A 19,639-nucleotide genomic window follows, 5' to 3' on the forward strand; every position below is an offset into this window, starting at 1 on the left:
TGATGATTCTAACCTACAAAATTTTAAAAAAATTATATACGGGAGACCGGGGTAAAAAATAGTCAGTGGAAAATTTTCAAATGCCAATTTTTCCCAACTTATAAATCAAAAAAAATCTGAAAGCCCTACCAACTTCTAATATTTGACTGTAATTTAGAGGTTATCCGATCAGTACTTTAGGAGTAAAAAAAAATTTTTTGGGCTCTTTTCCCAAACTTTTATGTATTGAGGAAAATCGTTCTTCGAAACTTTTTCCTTTTAGCGATTTTCCAATCTGACAATTTTTCTCACTAGCTGGGTTAATGTAGAAAATGTTGCCAAGGTGTATTTTTCACAAACTTTTAATGATTTTTTTGCATAATTATTTAAATCAAAACATGCCCCTTGGGGTAAATATAGTCAACCAATGTAAATCATATGGAACTTTGAAATTTTTGACCAGGGGGATGCCCAACCCCGAGAAATCAGTACTTTTAGTGAGGCAGCAGGTTCTTCCGATCAAAATAAGGGATCAGTTTGCACAATTCCACTTGCAATCGAAAGTACATTTAATTAGCTTTCGATTGATCCCTATCTCATTATCGAAATAACATTATTAATATAAAAAAAGTTAAAGTGTTTCTCGGGAATCGGTCGAGATTGAGCGAGATTCGAGAATTCCTCATACATTTTTGTCAACAAAAAGTGACTTTTCTTCACAGAAAAAGAGGTTAAACCATCCCCTTGTTTTTGACATATTTTCTAACTATTTGTTGTAAAATGGCGTGATTGAGAAAATCGCAAAATTCTCTGTTTTAGTGGATTTAAAAGTGAAATTCCTTGTAGCGGATCAAAAGGTGAGAAGTTTAGCAATCAACTACTATCAATCTCTCAGGTGGAAAATCATTGAAAATGTTTAAAAATTCCGCTGACTTTATTTACCCCACTAGTGACTATATTTACCCGCCGAGTTTAAAAAAAGTCAGAAGACGAAGGGTTCAGGAAAAACGCGAAAATTCATATTTCCCAGTGAGATAGAGAAAATTGGTCTGAGACAAAGTTGTAGAACAGGAAATTTCCTATGAGAATGACCAATTGAGGAAGTTTTCTTACCCTTGGGGAATCCTGCAGATAAGGACTTTTTTTTACCCCGTTCCAAACCATAAATCTTCTAGAAGAACTACTTTCAAAAAAAAGTAAAGCAATAAAAAGCTCTCCTAAATAAACAAAAATTGAAAATATTTTGCACGTCTTGATAGCGTTTGAGGTATCACTGCTCTTCCATTCTCAGATACATTTCATTGAGCAAATAGTATAAAAGATAACTATAAAATGAGATGGAAATGTTATTTCTTTTGACTTTTGCAAAAACTTCAAATGCTTCTATTCAATTGATTATAGTTCGGGTTATACCATTCACATTTTATTCCTCTGTGTATTCACCACTAAATAGAAAATCACAGAGAATATTTCCCCATGAAAATGGGACGAAAAAAAACAATACAAAGAGAAAATTTCAGAATCATTAAAAGAGAGGAGAAATTTGAGATGAAAAAATAAAAAAAAAGTTATTTATAGAACAAAACTTTTAGATGACATGCAACTATTTTGTGAATCAATATGAATTGATAAATTTATAATATTGTTTCTCCCGGAGAGCGAGCATGGAAAAATACTTTTAGTCTGCCATTTATCAAGCAAAATATTTCAATTCGGTGAAAGATGAAAAATAGCTCGTCGGGGAGAAACGACAAGCAAGTGATTATTTTTTTCTCCTTTTTATTTATCTTGTGGCTGCTTTTTTCTCCACTCTATCGTCCGTTTTTTTTTCTTTTTCCACAGCGCGAGGAGGCAGTTGGAAATTGCTGCGGGGTGGAAAATGCCCACCAAGGGGGTATTTAGTGGAAAATCCCATGATTTAATTCCACACACACATAGAGAGAATTTTTCCCAACAGAGTGTGGTTTCAAAATGCAACCACTAATTGTCCCCACTCTCCGTTGGTGTTGGATGAGGAAATTAAAGAAAAGTTATGACATCCCCGGGACAAATATGCAATTTGAGGTGTTTCCCCTACAATCCACCTCATATACATATATCATCCCTTATAAATGTTGTCAATTAAGTAGAGAGAAAAAAAAACAAACACCCACACGCGATAAATAAAGCATATATAGCAAATCAAATGTAAAAAGCTGCATTGGATAGTTTAAGCTGTGTGTAGGTGTGTGAAAACTTTCTAAATAGATAAAGTTATTGTGAAATAGAGCGTGGAATAGTGGTTTGTGTGGATGGAACAAGAAGGAAAATTTATTAATCCATGTGACTTGGGGTTAGTGTTTCCATAAAAAAATGGAAAATGAATAATTTTCCATGCAATGAAGAAAATAAGAATATAAAAAAGAGCTCTTTTGCGCTTGTATCGCAGCATGGTGTGGCTGTCATAATATGAATATTTAAATGCGGGAGATGTTCTAATTAAACTAACCCACATTTTAGCACATTTTCACTAATTGGAATGCACGACGTAACACGCTTCTGTGTACTCTTTAACCGGTGTGTGACATAATTCTTCACACACACTCCATATAAAGCGAAAAGTAAATCCACACCAAGGAAAAACATCACAAACACACACAAAAAAGGAAAATTTTTATGGTGCTTTTAGGAGTAAAGTACTCGAGAAAATGCATGCAGTCAAGTGGAAAGTTTCTACGAAGGATTCGCACCCAAAAAAATACCAGAATACTTTTTTTTTTAGAGCTTCCAATACCTGAGAGTAAGAGATTTTCCACAATGCCGAATTTTTGGAATTTTTTCCATTTCATTTGAATAAAAATTTGCATGAATGCATTTGTTGCAAAAAAAGGAATGCATTTTAGTGGATTATGTGATTATTTTAGAATGTTGCAGCATTATGGTTAAAATGGAAAATTATTTAAGTTTTTCCAGTGAATTTTCCTTGGTAAGAATGTTTTTTGAAAGAATTTTTATCCGGTGCAATTGTAGTTTGAGATCAAGTTTAAACCCAGGAAAATTTTATGAGCCACAGAAAAATATGTTTGAAAGAAAATTCTTTAAAGAACTTTATTTATTTTGAGATTTTCATGAAGAAAAATATCGCATTATATTGGAAAAACATTTAGGAAATTCCAAAGAATTTAATCTAATATAAAAATATAGGAGGAGAAAATCTATTTTTCTCTGAACGATAACCGGAGGAAAATAGATTTTCCTATTTTCCTACAATGTGCAAAGTCTTTTGAATTTCAAGATTAATTCTTAGTTCTTTTTCATGCTAATTCAAACTATTTTTTTTTAAAGGAACGTTCTATATAAATCGTAGGGGAGATAGAGCCAAGAAAATTCTCTCAATGATTTAGAAAAATCTTAAATTATAAATAAAAAAAATTGTTGTGGAAAATTTTCTATAAAAATGAGCCATTACTTTGACCTATCTTGTTGGGAAGTTATTAGAATATTTGTGGAAAATGATCTGAGAAAGAGTTGTAGGGCAAAAAAATATTCTAAAGAAATGAGCTATACATTTCGCTTTATCTGTTTGAGAAATATGATATTTTGAGCTTTTTCTAAACCCTTAAGTGATTTTTTTTAACCCTGCTCTCCCCTACCTATTTTGCCCGTATTTCCCCTACAATTTCGTTGGAAATTTCTCGTTTAATTTTTCTCAGAATCCTCCCACTCAATGCTAAAGAATCTTCCATCAAAATGAATATTTTTCATTACAAATTGACACCATTTCTCATTCGAAAATTCATCTTCATTGCAATTTTTAAGCAATTCCTCTCACATCTAATTTGTTGGGAAAATTGATTCTTTCCCCTTTTGAAGTGATAAAAAATGTTTATGCTGCACCACATAGCGCATGGTGCAAAATAGCAAAATATCCCTTTTTTGTATGTAAAGGAGTGGTTCACATAGAATAAATGGGAATATGGTACACTTCCGGTATATGTTATAAAAGTTGTTCTGAATTATGCAAATACTATTTTAAATTGATAGACTATTTTGCATATTTTGCACCATATTTTAGTGCAATGTACGTGAATAAAATGCCAAAGTATCGTACACATAATTTTGTCAGCAAATAACATGGAAAATGCTTTTTCTTCTATGCAAAGAATTCCAAAGGTAAACCTTGCTGCAGCTTAATTCAAAAATTATCACGCTCAAAAGGTGTATACGGCGAAGGGGTGGAGAAGGCAGTGAGAGTATTGATTTAGTTGGTTTGTATTCGCATTGCTGGAAAATCGTGTAATGAATAAAATATGATGTGGTGAAAGGATATTGATCAAAAAAAGAAGGGGTGCGAATGCTGTATGTTTGTGAATTTTTCTTTCCGTTTTCCCATTTTGAAGAGGTGATTGAGATGGGATTTCCAGCTGGAAGTATCTCTTCCTTCCACCCCAGATAAAGATGAGGTAGTTGGGTTGGGGTTGTGGAAGTGGTGGGAGGATTTAACTGCGATCAATTGCGATAATTGAATTAGGGGTGAAGTCATTTGTGCAAAAATGATGTTTGTACATACATATTTTGGGCCACTTTATTGTGCGGTGATTTTTATATACAACCCCAAACATACACACTACATGGTGGAGACACCATGCTGGGTAAAATATGTGTGTGTGCTGGAAGGAAAAAAATGTAGACGGAGTGTCCTATCTGATTTGTTACGAAATATTGCCTCTTGCGAAGGAATACGTGCAATCGATTGTGAAATTGAGTTCTGCCACTTTACATTAGATCCACAGAGCACACGCAGACTTCTTGTGCGGCACTAAAAGACATCCCGCATCCGCTTCGGTGTCAAGACATGAAAATATTGCGCTAAGAGAGAAATCAAAGGGACTAAGAGGATGTAAAGATGGTGCAAAAACACGAGGAGGTGGAGAACGAAAAAGCAAAAAAAAAACAGCAGCAGCACACCCCCCATGGAGGGCGACAACAATAAAATATTGGTTTCAAAAATATAACATACATAGTACCAAAAGCATTCAAGTGCGAAAAACTTTGCATTTATGGTGTGCGCACACCAAAAGAAGAACATTTTGAATTATTTATTCTTTTATTTTTCACCGCTGGATATATTCTATTTCTCACTCAAATATTTATTTTGACGTGAAATAAATTGCTTTGCTCCCCCCGCCCGCCAAGAAGTACAGATACTTCTGCAGCGATACCCTCCTGATGGGTTTGCCCTGTGTGTGGTACAACCGCAGAAAAACTTTCATCCCTTACACACTACCCCCTACCTCCTCACACTGCCACGAAATCTGCACTCTAAAATGTGCAATGAAAATGTTCTCTTATATCATCTTTTTGCAAAAACAAGAAAAAAGAAACCCAACCATCATTTTTCTCGTAATAATAATAATAATAAAGTGAATATAAGAAATTGACGGATGGATTTGGTCTGAGAGGGTGGGAGTGGGATGGAAGTGGTAGTAAAGATGAAAAAAAAGTATATAATCTATTGAGCTACTCACCGAGCAAATCCCATTCACCGTTCGTTACAAAACTGCTTATGTCACCACCTGCTTCATCCTGGAGCTGTAAATCGAGCTATATAGCGAAGAAAAAAAAAAGGAAAACATCCGAGATTAACGACTTTCCACGCGCAATGCCGTCGTGGGGGTGGGGTGTGTGTGTACCCCGCAATTGATGAAAAATCTGCTGATAGCGAGGAAATAATCTTATCACTTCCTGTTTCATTAAACCTCTAAGAATTTTGCAATCAGCAACATGTTGGGCGCATTGGGGGTGGCATGATGTGCGCATATTGGCTGATTGGCACGTGGATTTCTGATGAATGGATGGGGGTAAATATTCGTGGAATAAACAGCAAATCAGTGCTAATAAATCCATAAAAATAAAACCGATATCAGTGTTGAGGGGAAGAGGTCTTAATTTTGGCAAATGATTTGCTTTGTGTTTCGCTATGAAGAACATTTCCTGTACCTGATGAAGGTACGGATGGAAATGGAAAGTTGATTAATTTTTAAAGAAAAGAATTCTAAAAAAAAATGAACGAGTGTTCACTGCTTGAAAGTTATTTAAATAAAAAAGAATAAATTTACAATTAATTAAAATTGATTATTTTGTTATTAGAATATTAATTTTATATTTTCAATTAATTGGTATACCACAATCGTGGCATACCATTTTCCAGTTTTAATATTAGAGGAAATCCAATAATTTTCTACCGTAATTACTGAAAAACCAATTAATTAAAGCCCCTTTAATTCAATTTGAATTAATAAGCTATTTTAATTTGAATTAATTAATTTCTTCCAAACAAACTAAATACATAAATTTTCATAAATTTCGTTCAATTCAATACTAACAGACATTTATTCTCTTTCACTATAAAAGTGCTTTTAACTTTTCCACTTTTACTTAAATAAATTTTCCCCATAAGACTATAAATTCAATATTTGTTATGATTCTGATTCTATCGTGTTGGTAAAGTTTTAAAATTTGTTCTATTTTCTTTCATTTTTTATCTAAACGAATGAATAAACTAATAAATATCTTGAATTTGGGTTACAAATAGATACAGTGATGGTTCGCAGTGAAACGCAAAAAGAAATCAAATTTTTGGGATTTTTTTTTAAAATAATCTTTCGTACAAAAAACGAGAAAAAGGGCAAATAAATCCGATTCAAGGATATTATTTATTCTCTGCAAATTAATAAGTATCTACCTATAGGAGGACATAAATTTCTAACCTCAAACTTTGGGCTTAATTTTCTATGATAAAGGAAACGTTTGTCAAGATTTTCCTTTAACGAACCTCTAGTATTTGAAGTCGCCTAGATGTAGAATTTGTCAAGATAGGTTCAACAAATTTTAATCCATGGCGGTTTAAAAAAGTCAAATTGGCAGTGATTACCAGTTTTGTCCTCCAGTGTTAATAAAAACTTTATCTTTTAGGAAAATTTGAGAGGATCAGAAATAGATCTTCCTTTTGGAAAAGTAAAAAAGGACTCGATCCTGTCTCTGATTTATTTCTAAAGTTTTGGGATTAGTTTTTTTCAGTAATTCCCTCGTAATAGATGACGTGGCACTACTGTGGGATATCACTGTATTTTTGCGGTTCGAAAAAAAAATCCAGGACATATTGTGACAAGATTGATATGCCCCCCTTGTCCGTAATGGAACTGCATTGGGGTTGAAAAGAGGATTTTGTTTGGGGAGAAATGAAGGGTGGCTGAATGAGATAAGAGACCGCAATATCATGTCATTCAATGCAGCGAACTGGGTGAGAGATTGAAATGTACACACGCCATGTTAGAGGCGGATTGATTAGAAGGGTGGTTGGGAAACTCACTTGAAATCCGTCATAGGTCCAGCTACCAAATTTCATCTCACACCGCTGGTCGTCGAATGGAAACCATGTGATGTCAATTTTGCAGGTTGATTTGAAAATACCAGGTGGCACATAGAGGCAGGAACCGTTGTTGCGTACAACGACATTGGTTGGATACGTGCCATCGAACCCTTCGTCGGCGCTGTGCCAAAATCACAGACAAGTGGTCAATTTGTGTCATTAAATTCCGCCAATGTGTGGCGAAGTTGTTGTCAATGCTGGCGCGCATATTGTAACATCGCACACACAGCCTTCGACAACAACAACAACAACAACAAAAAACATACCTGTTGTACATAAGAACATCTGGCTTCCATATCCTATGGGGTGGTATTCTCAGATCCTTCACACCCCCATACTCTGACGTATTCCATCGCAGGTTCATGTCATTCCACTCCAACTTCAGCCAAATATTTGTCACGAGAAGTTGATTTTTTTCATCCTGCCAAGAGAAGTGAATTTCAAATGTAAAGGAATTATTTATAGAGCTCCCAAATGTAAGTAGAGGGTGGCTTTTGCATGGGTGTAATAGTTTTTAAACTTTCATAGGAGAAATTGGGTGATGTGTGTCCTGGAGGGTGCAAAGTGAAATGTTGAAAAAAAAAAAAAGAGAAAATCAATACCTTATTACACTTATTCACAAAACCCATTGGGACATCTAACAAACCCCTCTTTCGAGGAGATATGGTCGCACTTTAGCCTCTCTCTCTCTAGGCATCCACTCCAAATAGTTCGCTCTATACGTACACTTGAGCTTTGGAGTTTCCTGAATAAATTTCACGGGACTTTACCTTCTTGAATTAAACATAATTGCAGCCGAAGGCGGTATTATATAACTTCCTCTGTGTGGGGTGCCAGAAACAATGGGGTAGGCCTTCCACCCAAACCCCACCCCGCCAAACCCCCCCCCCCAATCTAATAGTAGAGGTTTGCAAATATACATATTTTTTAAACCCCTCGCACGATTTATTTCCCCAAGTCAAAGTTTAATTAACTTTCAGGAGTATCGGGGGAATTCAAGTGAAAAACTGACGGTCATTCCTAAATTAAAACTTATGTGGTACGTACCCCCCGGTATACAATCCGTAAATTATAAAATGTAAAGTTTCCTTAACTTTTCAAAATGCCACACAAATCGTTTCGTTTTTTTTGTATATAGAAATGGGGTGGAAAATTTAATCAATTTGGAAAGCTCTACATGACTGAAGAAAGCAATTAAGATTGCAAATTCATCCAACTATCACTGATTCTAGACAAGATTCTAGATTTTTAAATTTTTTTAAAGATTTTTTATTGGTCTAAAATCGTTAAATTTTAAGCTTTATTGATTAGCAAATTAAATAGTGAATTTAAGGCTTTTGTCCTTGTTGAAAATTTCAGATTAATTTTCACGGATTACCTTGAACCTAGTAATTAGGAGCAATGAGCCCTGCAAGTCTATTTAATAGTTTTCACCGAAATACGATATATTTAAAATTAATGCTGAGCTATTTAGTTCTCACCTCCGTGTGAAAGTTCCAAAATTCAAGTTTCTCCTGTAGCGGAAGCCTTGTACACACACTAAAACATTGAATTAAGCATCCCCTGAAGATTCACCTTCAACCCCACAAAATTTAGTGACTTTTCTCACACCCTCTCACCCACCCAAACAATCTTCTGCACCGCCTTTCTGTCACACCGACAAGTGCAATTCCCAAAGCGAATGAAGAGCTTTTTCTGATTCACTCTCAGGGGTTGTTCTTTCAACAATCTCCCTCTCGGTTGGAGGGGTCTATTCTGAATTTAAAATTACTTCATTAAAGCCATCCCCCGCCTAGCTCCATGTATATAAAACACACTGTTTTGTCCTTTTTTTCGGAGGGGAGAAATTGTACCGACAAAAAAAAGCTCATTCGTCCAGTGCAGTGACATTAGGAGACCTACATATCTATATATGACCCTCTCACGAAGCTTTGATGAGAATAAAAAAAAGCGGCAGGTCCCAGAGTTTGAGGGAAAGTGGTGAATTATATAGATAAATGACTGGGATGAAACACAATGCTAAGAGATATTAATTAAATACTCTCAATTAATTTGGTTGCTTTTGGGGAGTGTCGTCTCCTATGTGTATGGAATGAAGGGGTTTGCGATGTTGAAAATCCCGAAAGGGGCAAGCATGGGCTTTTGCGGAGCTTTGAGGTAAAGATTTGGGGTTTGCTATTCCGTATCATTTCCGAGTGAGAGAGAGGCTATAAAATGATTTTTGCGGCCAAAGCTCAGATTATAATTTTTGACATTTATACTCTGTATTTTAGGATAAAGCTTTTGATTTAATATTTAGGGTAATTTTATGGAGCTTTTAATAAGTATATAGACGTGGTTTTGTTGATTTTTTTAACGTAGCTTTAATCGCTTTTTATGTGAATTTGGCTTTAATCGAAAGCAGATTATTTTAATTAATCGATAATGTTTTGATTTAAAGGAAACAATTTCTGAGAATTCTAGCAATTATTTTGTAAAAAAAAAACAACAAATAGCCTCTCATTCGCCTAAAATAGAAGAAAATTCATTAGAAAAGACATTTTTAGATCTCTTTTTTTTATGGGGCGAATGAGAGCTTTTTGTTCGAGTTTTTTTGCAATTATTTACCGCAGCATTTAGCAAATTTTAACTTTGAGGAAAAACGAGAAAGAGAGATGTGGGGGACAAATGGTATATATAGGAGACAAACAACAATTATCAAAAGTTGAGAAGGTGGAAAAAGAAGTTATTTTTAACCGCAAACACGACAGAGGTCTGCAGGAATTCAATTAAGCGAGGAGGAAAAAGCAGAGAAATCTGCTGGAGTTTGTCTCCATTTATTCTCTGTCTAATATTGCAAGAAATTCTATACGTCAGACTTGGCGGGTTCAACCGCAAAATTGAAAATGCCAACAAGTAGGTCATCCTTGCTTTATACTTTCCCACACCCACCCATCCTTGCCCCATGCCCATTTAATTCGGACCCTGTTCATCGCATTGTAACTAAAGCTTTTGAGTTAGGGGAGCGATGAGGACGGCTTCCTTCGTTCCCACACGATCCGTTTGAGCTTTTAACGTTTCATTCTCAACAGCCATATGTTGGCTGTTGATACATTGCGCGAAGGGATGGGAAATACATTTTCTCGATTTTCTCGTCTGGTTAGAACATGCTTCAAATTTTCTTATTCTATGTGTATACCGAACATCTTTCTTTTTTTTATTATTTAAAAAGCTTTGTGTGTACAGAAATACTCACCACATCGATTATTTGCATCAGTGTTAGACCAAAACTCAGCTGCAGTGGATCAGATTCATTCACCACGGGACGCTCGAGTACGTTGTAGGGATCCAATAAATCGTGCAGTAGACGTTTCTCGTGAATGCCCGCCTTACAACCTGCGAGAGAAAAAAAAGACGGAGAAGAGGGATGAGGTGAGAAGAGAGCATGAGACGTGTTTGAAAGCGAAGAACTCTGTAGAAGTAAGATTAAGAATTATTGAGTATGACGTGTGCGAAAATTTACGGTATTGTGAACCCCCACGTGCACTTAACCCCCTTCCGACATATGGGGCACCCGCATCATTTGGCGCACCACAGCGAATCCGGAAGTACACTAAGAAAATCACATAAAGAAATCGTATTTCTCCACATGATTTCCTTCGACATTTCCGCACACGCAACTCCGTATACACATAAAATCCTCCAAGGCATCCACCATAGAGAGAGAGCTTTGTCAACGAGAATACTCTGCAAATTCTTGTCTATTTAAACAATTATCCCGATTATGCTGATTATGCGAACGAAAGAAGGCTACCAACTCCCCCCGTACCCGCGTAGAATTCGCATATTAGATTATCTCATTCAAATTAAATGGATGTCATTCTCTCATACACATTTCCATCTTCAATTTCTCACACACGCGAGCTTTTGCCAGAGTCGCGCGCAAAAACCAAAAATCTAATTGCAAAGCCATTCTCTTGCAATATCTTTTCGCCTTAATTTTGTCCCAGAGCTGTGTTATTTAAATTTTCCCGCGCATCACCCTTAAGGGTTTATCTCGCTCCCCTTTAGTTGAAATGGAATTAAAAATGGGATTAGACAGGGGATGGGCGGGTAGTACAGAAAAGCTCGTTGAAAGGATGAAAATAGATTTGTCACTCAAACTTTGCCTCCTATTGTGGGGAACTTTGGCAAAATTCTAATTTCAACCCCCTCGACACACACACAACACATACACACAACTTGTAGAACTTTATCAAAATACTCCGGGAGCCTTAAGTAAAGTCTCTCTATATAATTTAATTATCTACATAACAATAAACAAATACAAATGCAACTGATACTACACGGAGAAAAACAAGCTTTCTTTAATTTTATTAAGAGAATTAGAATAAAAACAAAATGATTTTTTTTTAAAAAAATATTTTGGGCACTTTTGGGGAGATAGAAAGTTTTAAAATGACAAGCAGGTCTTCCAAAACTTTCAAAACTCTAACGGTGAAAAACTCTCGTGATTAACTCCCGAAGGCTTTTTACAGGGAAAAAGTGAGTAAAGCTTCACGTGAGCTTGATCCTCTAATAAAAATAAAACATCCGTGATGAGCTCCCGTAAGATTTTCCCGGTTTTCACGTTTTTTAAGTGCTAAGGCTTTCAGGAGTTTATCACGGGAGTTTTTCACTCTTGGAGAATTCATACCCAGATATGTAATTATTAATATTAATTATTCAACCATGAAAAACTAGAAAATTTATTAGATTTGCCAAAGAAAATCTTCTCGAGAATTATTGAGGTAAAATTATAAAATAAATTCAAATCAAAGAAAAAAAAATAAAAATATATAATCATTTCTCGTTAATCGATTTCAGGGGTAATTTTATAAATAGTTTACATAAACTTTTAGTTTCAAAACTTCTTTCGTTTGACGTGAAAAGCTCCCAAACTCATTCCCCCGAAAATCCCGTATACCATGTTATATAGCTCTTTAATTTCCAGGGCATGTTCCTCTGCCCCGGGTGAAAATTAACTTACGAGCCTCTTGATATTGAATGTTGCACGAAATAGTATGGGGATCGTTACACTGTACGTGCCAATACTCGGTGGAATTGCCAAAAAGCACGTGAATGCGAGAGGAAATCTCACGTCATTCCTTCAACTATCCAAAACCTCTATTTCATGTGATTTTGAGCCCATCCAATGACCCCCTAATTTACCCCCCAGAAACTCCAATATGGTAGTGTGTTATGCTGTGCCCATCCCCTCATTCCCAATTCATGTGAATTGAGTGTTGAAAGATGTTGCAGGGAATTTTCGCCTATGAAGTGTGTATGAGGCAGCACCAAAAACCAAATGGCGAAGAATGACGAGATTATTTGATTTTCGCACACAATTCCCCAACCCGTCTTATTTATGATATTTTCCCCGCGTGGAAGGAAAAGTCAGTGGGTCCTTTGAAAAGACACTGAATAAATGAGATGTATTTATCTGACGATGGTTTATGCGTTGCCTCCAATGAAAGAAAGATTGATGGGGAAGCTTTTGCCAGTGGAGGCGCCTAGTGGAAATGCCATCAAAGAGTTTCCCATGGAAGATTATTTCATTGTGAATATGTCTTTTACTTAGCAAGGCTGCCAGATAAATTAATTACAAACATAATGTATAGTTTAGGGATCAATACATCTTACTTATTTAATCAAAATATTATCGTTAAAAAAAACTTTTTTTTAAAGCAAATCACAATTCTAAAAAACATTCAATTGTTTTTAAAGTTTTCCTTGAAAAAAAAACTCATAAGCTCATCCCATTTGTAATGGAAAAATTTATAGTTTTTCTTATAGTAAAAATACTTTTCAGAGATGAGTTTGAAAATGGAGTGAGTAGAGGTAAAAGCTCTATAGAGCAAATATGTCGAGGAGATAGATTCCAACAGAGAGGTACAATGTGCATGACCTTTCTTGTTCGTAGTGGGGTATGGAAGAGAAATTAGTGAAATTCCAGTTGAAAATCCTTCGGCTGACAAGAGGTTCGAGATCACAGGAATTCTCTCTCACTGTGAAAGCTCAAATGCCGTCTTGCAAAATTCTCCAATGCCATTGACGAAATTTTGCTGATATTCTCGGCTGTGTTTTCATCCCCGTAAGCCGAGTTGCGGGGATTTGGGTACCCTCTCATTTTGCAGAGCGATTGTCGGGTGTTTTTCCACACACACACAAACATGCAAACAGGGTATGGGTATGGGGGGTGACTAAAGCTCTTACGATGGTGGAAATTGAGCACCCCTCGAGCTAGAGATACTCGCATATACTTGGGCCTTTTTTTTTTATGTACTCCGCACCAGCTCAATATGTATCAAAAATTCTCCTCTCCTCTCTCCGTATGACTCTCTTTGCGCTCTGTGCGCACTGCCGGTTTGTATTTTGACCGACTGTGGGCGTGTGGGTGGGGCCGCCCAGAGCTTTTCACTTGCACTGTGCTACCAGGATACCTGTCGGATCGTACTGCGTGCCACCAAAACCTAAATTACAACTGCTGTGCTACAACAAGCACCCCCCAGGTGGTGTGTGGTGAGATGCATCACAATCAACTGCAAGCTTTTGATATATACCCTACTTGTGTGTTATCTCGCGCACCCACACTACCCATCCGAAATTTCCATCGTGTTCGGAAAACTTATGAAATAAAATAATATTTGAATTTGGCGCGCACTCGAAGTGGTGAATTCGTGTGGTGAAAATAGAGAATGTAGGGAAAAAAGAATGATTTGGCGGCAAAAATGACAGATCGGTTTTGGAAGGCAAGGAATACGGATGCAAACGTGCCTGCTCCGTAATAAAGTATAATTTATCGCGTATAATTCGGGGAATTTCGCGAATATTTATGGTCCTTCGCAAGAACCAGGACCTATGGAAGTGCAGTGAAGTGATGGTGCTTGGAATCGGCTGCAATTGGGGGGAGAATTGAGGAAGAAAATTTGATTAAGAAAAAATCAAATGGCGTCCTCATGATTCGTAGAATTGCAGTTCGATTCCAAGAAGAAAAATTCCACAATGGGTCCTCGGAGCGGCTGTGGGGCCGCAAATAAGGAAGTGTGTCACTCCCGGAGAGTAATATGGTAAATCTGTGAGTACAATTAGGAGTAAAAGACTCCAAAGTGACAAATTTGGCAGCAATTTATGTTGCAAATTTGACACGGAGGAACAAAATAGGGGACTTCACTTTTTTGTCAGTGAAGTAAAAAAATTAATAGGGGACGTCACCCATAAAAAGTAAAGTAAAAATTGTGTAAAATAACCGATTTTACAGCCAGAGTTTGAATTATTCGAAAGGATGCCTTAATTTAGGCACAAATGTTGAAATAATTTAGATGCATTTATTATTAATTGCATATAGAAAGGAAAGGTAACTTGAGAAAATTAAAATTCAATTTCTCATAATTTAGAAAAAGGAGATCGTAAAATTATTTATTAATTTTTGCGCTTTATTAAAATGAATGAAAAATCATGTTTTGAAAGGTTATTGAGTGCCTGCTAAGGTACTAACTATAAATAAAAAAAATGAGATTTACTCTTTCAAGGGTTGTCCTGGCCAACGTGCAGGCCAATAAAGGTTATAATAGTTTGTCCTAAGTGCTGGACAAACTCATGGGGCCAACGTGCAGGCCAATAAAGGTTATAATAGTTTGTCCTAAGTACTGGACAAACTCATGGGGCCAACGTGCAGGCCAATAAAGGTTATAATAGTTTGTCCTAAGTACTGGACAAACTCATGGGGCCAACGTGCAGGCCAATAAAGGTTATAATAGTTTGTCCTAAGTACTGGACAAACTAATGGGGCCAACGTGCAGGCCAATAAAGGTTATAATAGTTTGTCCTAAGTACTGGACAAACTCATGGGGCCAACGTGCAGGCCAATAAAGGTTATAATAGTTTGTCCTAAGTACTGGACAAACTCATGGGGCCAACGTGCAGGCCAATAAAGGTTATAATAGTTTGTCCTAAGTGCTGGACAAACTCATGGGGCCAACGTGCAGGCCAATAAAGGTTATAATAGTTTGTCCTAAGTACTGGACAAACTCATGGGGCCAACGTGCAGGCCAATAAAGGTTATAATAGTTTGTCCTAAGTGCTGGACAAACTCATGGGGCCAACGTGCAGGCCAATAAAGGTTATAATAGTTTGTCCTAAGTGCTGGACAAACTCATGGGGCCAACGTGCAGGCCAATAAAGGTTATAATAGTTTGTCCTAAGTACTGGACAAACTAATGGGGCCAACGTGCAGGCCAATAAAGGTTATAATAGTTTGTCCTAAGTGCTGGACAAACTCATGGGGCCAACGTGCAGGCCAATAAAGGTTATAATAGCTTGTCCTAAGTACTGGACAAACTCATGGGGCCAACGTGCAGGCCAATAAAGGTTATAATAGTTTGTCCTAAGTGCTGGACAAACTCATGGGGCCAACGTGCAGGCCAATAAAGGTTATAATAGTTTGTCCTAAGTGCTGGACAAACTCATGGGGCCAACGTGCAGGCCAAAAAAGGTTTAAAGGTTGTCCTAAGTACTGGACAAACTCAAGGGGCCAACGTGCAGGCCAAAAAATGTTTAAAGGTTGTCCTAAGTGCTGGACAAATTCAAGCGGCCAACGTGCAGGCCAAAAAGGGTTTAAAAAAAAAAAAAAAAAAAAAAAAAAAAAAAAAACAAGGGTCTGAATAGACTGTTCTCAGTTCTGGACATTTTTAAAGGCTATGGTGCAGGCCAAACCAGTTCCTCCGGGAACAAACTGTCATCGATGCTGGACATCAACAGGCCTAAGCGCTGGCCATAATATGTCCTACGAAGGTTGAAGGTTTCGACTAGTCTTTGATGTTGAAAAGATTATTCGAAGGTCTACGAAGCATACAAATAGTTCCTTCGGGAACGAAATGTTAATAGTGTTGAACATTTAAGGTGGTTTATTGCTAACCGTACAATCTGTCCGTAGTTCCGGACATTTAAAGGGCGTCGTGCTGAGCAGGATGTTTCCTTTGAGAACACATTTATTCATTATGGAAATATAAAGGACTTAATTGCTGGTCATCGTATTTCTTTGGGAAATTGCTTTCTCAATGATGGATTATTGAGGGCTTTCGTTTTTTATTCATAATACCTTCAGCAATATATTCGAGGGCCTATGTACTGGCCACAACGTGTCCTGTGGGACTGGGAAAGAGTTTAAAGGTCATGAAGTTTCCTTGGAAACTTATTTGTTTAGTGTTTCCTTTCAAATCAAGAAAATGGACAACTGATTGAACGTCGGTTTGAAAGAACGTATGGAAAAGTGGCTTCGTTTCAGAGCAATAGAGGGTCTCTGTGCTAGCCAAGAGGATCGTTTCAGTGCCATTGCAGTTTGGTACATCAAGTTGATTGGTCTTAGTACTGACCATAAGTTGTAGCTGAAAACAGCGATGATAGGTTGGTCGTTGTGAAGGTTTCATGTGGGCCTCGAAGCTCACTCGTCAAAGGTTTAATAGATATCCTTCGGGTTTTCAAGTGCTCTTGCAGTCTACTAACTGCATGAGGGGACATTTGGCACATTAAAGGATAGATTGAATTCAGAATCGAATGAAAGAGTCGAAGCATTGGCCAAACAGAGAGTGTTACTTTTCATGGAAACCAAGAAGGTAAATTATAGTAAAAGTACTGCATCGTGGTATCCGAAATAAAAAGAGCATATTAGTCGTGTTCTATTGAAAGACATATGATCCAGAGAAGGATACACTCGATATATGTTGATTGTTGAACAAGTGCAGATGTTTAAGGTGTCCCGTCTGCATAAGATTTCGCAAACAAGGTTCAGGTTCTGCACTTTCTGGCTCATACTCTGACTTGATCAGCCTCGCAATCGACGATTAGAGATCTAATGTCACGAGTGACTATTAAGTTTAAGGTCGATGGTGTTGTTTTGAAAATGTCCTGATGAAAGTTTCATTGGGGACAAGTTCCCAACGAGGGAGAAGTAAGGAGTGTCGCCAAGGGATATGCAGATGCGCCCACGGGGGGACAAGGGACGGTCATCAAGGATACATACGTAGATGTTGATTCACTAAAGGAACTGGATAATGGCAGTACGAAAGGGATAAAGTGCTTGGAAGAGTCGTACGTGCCAAGGGTGATTCTTGATTAATATCAAAAGCCCCACGGGTTAGAATAGAATAGGAATGTGATGTTCCGGGTGGATATACGAAAATCTCCATTGTCTGTCTAATGAGGAGATGAAGCTCTCCAGGTTGTCTGAGAACAGCTGATGATCGTGTTATGAATAAGCTTTAGCCAGTAGAGACGCAGTGTGAACTGTTATTGGAGGAGTTGTAGCAATTAATAGAGGTATTCGGAGAAAGGAATAAAGCCGCAGTAGAAGAATGAAAGCTGTTATAGTCATTTGAATGTTCTACCATCGAAATGAGAAAGCTATGAACTTAATGAATTCCTGGATAGGGTTGATCAAGTTTAAGCAGTGTCACCTTTCTTTAAAGTGGACGTGATACGAGTTGCTCACGTGATCAAGAGTTCTTGTCAGAAGTTGTGGTAGCGTTTGCCTCACCGAATTTGACTGACGCAGTCAGGGAGTCCGGTGATTGTAGAAGTGCGAATGTCAGCAGAATTTATGTTCTGATCGGAAGAAGGAATCAGTCGATTATAGCATAGAACGGAATGGCCGATATTGGTGTCGAAGCAAATCTAAAAAGAGGCTAAGGTAAAGACAAGTTACAAAGGCAGAATTAGCATCTCGTTGATCGTAAGAAGCATTCGTATAATTGGAAAATGAACGAGAAGCTGTAGTGACGAACTCCCTTATCAACTGCGTTCTAATAATAAGAAACATTCAGTGAAGAAAACCGTAGTTGAAGGTAATTAAATGACAAGGTGTTAAGTCACAGATCCGGATGGAAGTAGCATTTGTGACATGAGTTGCAAGATTTCCCGTAGGGTTCAGACAGGAGGCGTGTAAGGCAATTAAGCAGATTTGCATTCGTAGGCTGATGCTTTTAGAAAATAAATCCGATGGTGAAGTATGCTGCGATTTATATGAAGCCTTTAGGAAGATGTTAAGGGTCGGTGAGTAGACCTCCCGAGTAGCGATTCGGCGGGATCGCTCCAAATAATGTTGCAGTAAGAAGATCTTGCAGGTTGGGAAGTGGAGCCTGAAGTTTAGCATAGCGTCAAACGTGTAGAAGAGGATGTCAAAGAATTCTAAGTATGGTTGGCACTGGCGTTACAGTGGCAGCCCTTGTAGATGATATCAAGGTACGCAGTGGATAAGATTGACAATAGCGTAATTGTGGCTATCGCTAGAGAATTTGACAATAATTACATGAGGTAGATCTATAAATTGAGGTTCTAGAAGATTTCTAAGGGCAAAAGAGACATATTAGAGCTCGTGGAGTCAGTAATGTCCATTGAGCTGAATACATCGAGACATAGTGGATAAATTACGAATTAGAAATTCGACAGCTGGAAGTTGTCGAGAAGCAGTAACATCAATAGAAGCGGAACTCAATAGTAGCTGGAAGCTTAAGAATTTAGTTGTAGAGTGTCAACAAGAACTATGAGGTAATAGCAGTTACAGAGGAATTTTTTGTCAGCTAGGGATAGTAGCGTTTGACAAAGGAAACAGTTGAGAAGGACGCTACACAATGAATAGGTCGAGCTATCGAAAGGAGATCATAAGTAGTAAAGCAGGACCGCCAAATCTTTCCATTTTTTGTGGAAATCGAAAAGAAGAGATGTTTGATGCTCAGCGGTATGCTTCCGCTCAAAGAGGGGACTGTTCGGAAAACTTATGAAATAAAATAATATTTGAATTTGGCGCGCACTCGAAGTGGTGAATTCGTGTGGTGAAAATAGAGAATGTAGGGAAAAAAGAATGATTTGGCGGCAAAAATGACAGATCGGTTTTGGAAGGCAAGGAATACGGATGCAAACGTGCCTGCTCCGTAATAAAGTATAATTTATCGCGTATAATTCGGGGAATTTCGCGAATACATCGCATTAATGGCACGCGGAAGAGGCCTCCGCAAAGTATGTATCCACCAACAACGTGGGACGTTAGCTGGCTGCTTCAACAGCGCGCGAGTACTGCAGTGGGAGGGGGGGGGGTGGGAAGGAGCAAAAGGAAAGTTCCCTAAAAAGGGGAAATTGAATTTTTTTTTCTCTCTACCCTCGCCCATTCGTGGGAGATTATAAGGCATGAGGAGACGGGCAAATCTGGGGATATTCCGTGTAATGATTTTTGCACAT

The 19,639-nt window shown here is 37.5% G+C and overlaps 1 protein-coding gene across 1 annotated transcript in view; it reads right to left on the reverse strand.

Moving 5' to 3' along the window:
- Positions 1–19,639, reverse strand: part of LOC129789885 (neuronal acetylcholine receptor subunit alpha-7-like) — a 69,522-nt gene that overhangs the window by 17,883 nt on the left and 32,000 nt on the right. Inside the window, exons 2-5 of the mRNA XM_055826999.1 lie at positions 10,626–10,765; positions 7,657–7,811; positions 7,331–7,511; positions 5,487–5,562 (exon numbers count right to left, since the gene is read on the reverse strand). Coding sequence (XP_055682974.1) covers positions 5,487–5,562; positions 7,331–7,511; positions 7,657–7,811; positions 10,626–10,765 — 552 coding nt within the window. The remainder of the gene's footprint in view (positions 1–5,486; positions 5,563–7,330; positions 7,512–7,656; positions 7,812–10,625; positions 10,766–19,639) is intronic.

Source organism: Lutzomyia longipalpis, chromosome 2 (genome assembly GCF_024334085.1).
Source record: "Lutzomyia longipalpis isolate SR_M1_2022 chromosome 2, ASM2433408v1".
In the NCBI taxonomy this organism is placed as follows: domain Eukaryota; kingdom Metazoa; phylum Arthropoda; class Insecta; order Diptera; family Psychodidae; genus Lutzomyia; species Lutzomyia longipalpis.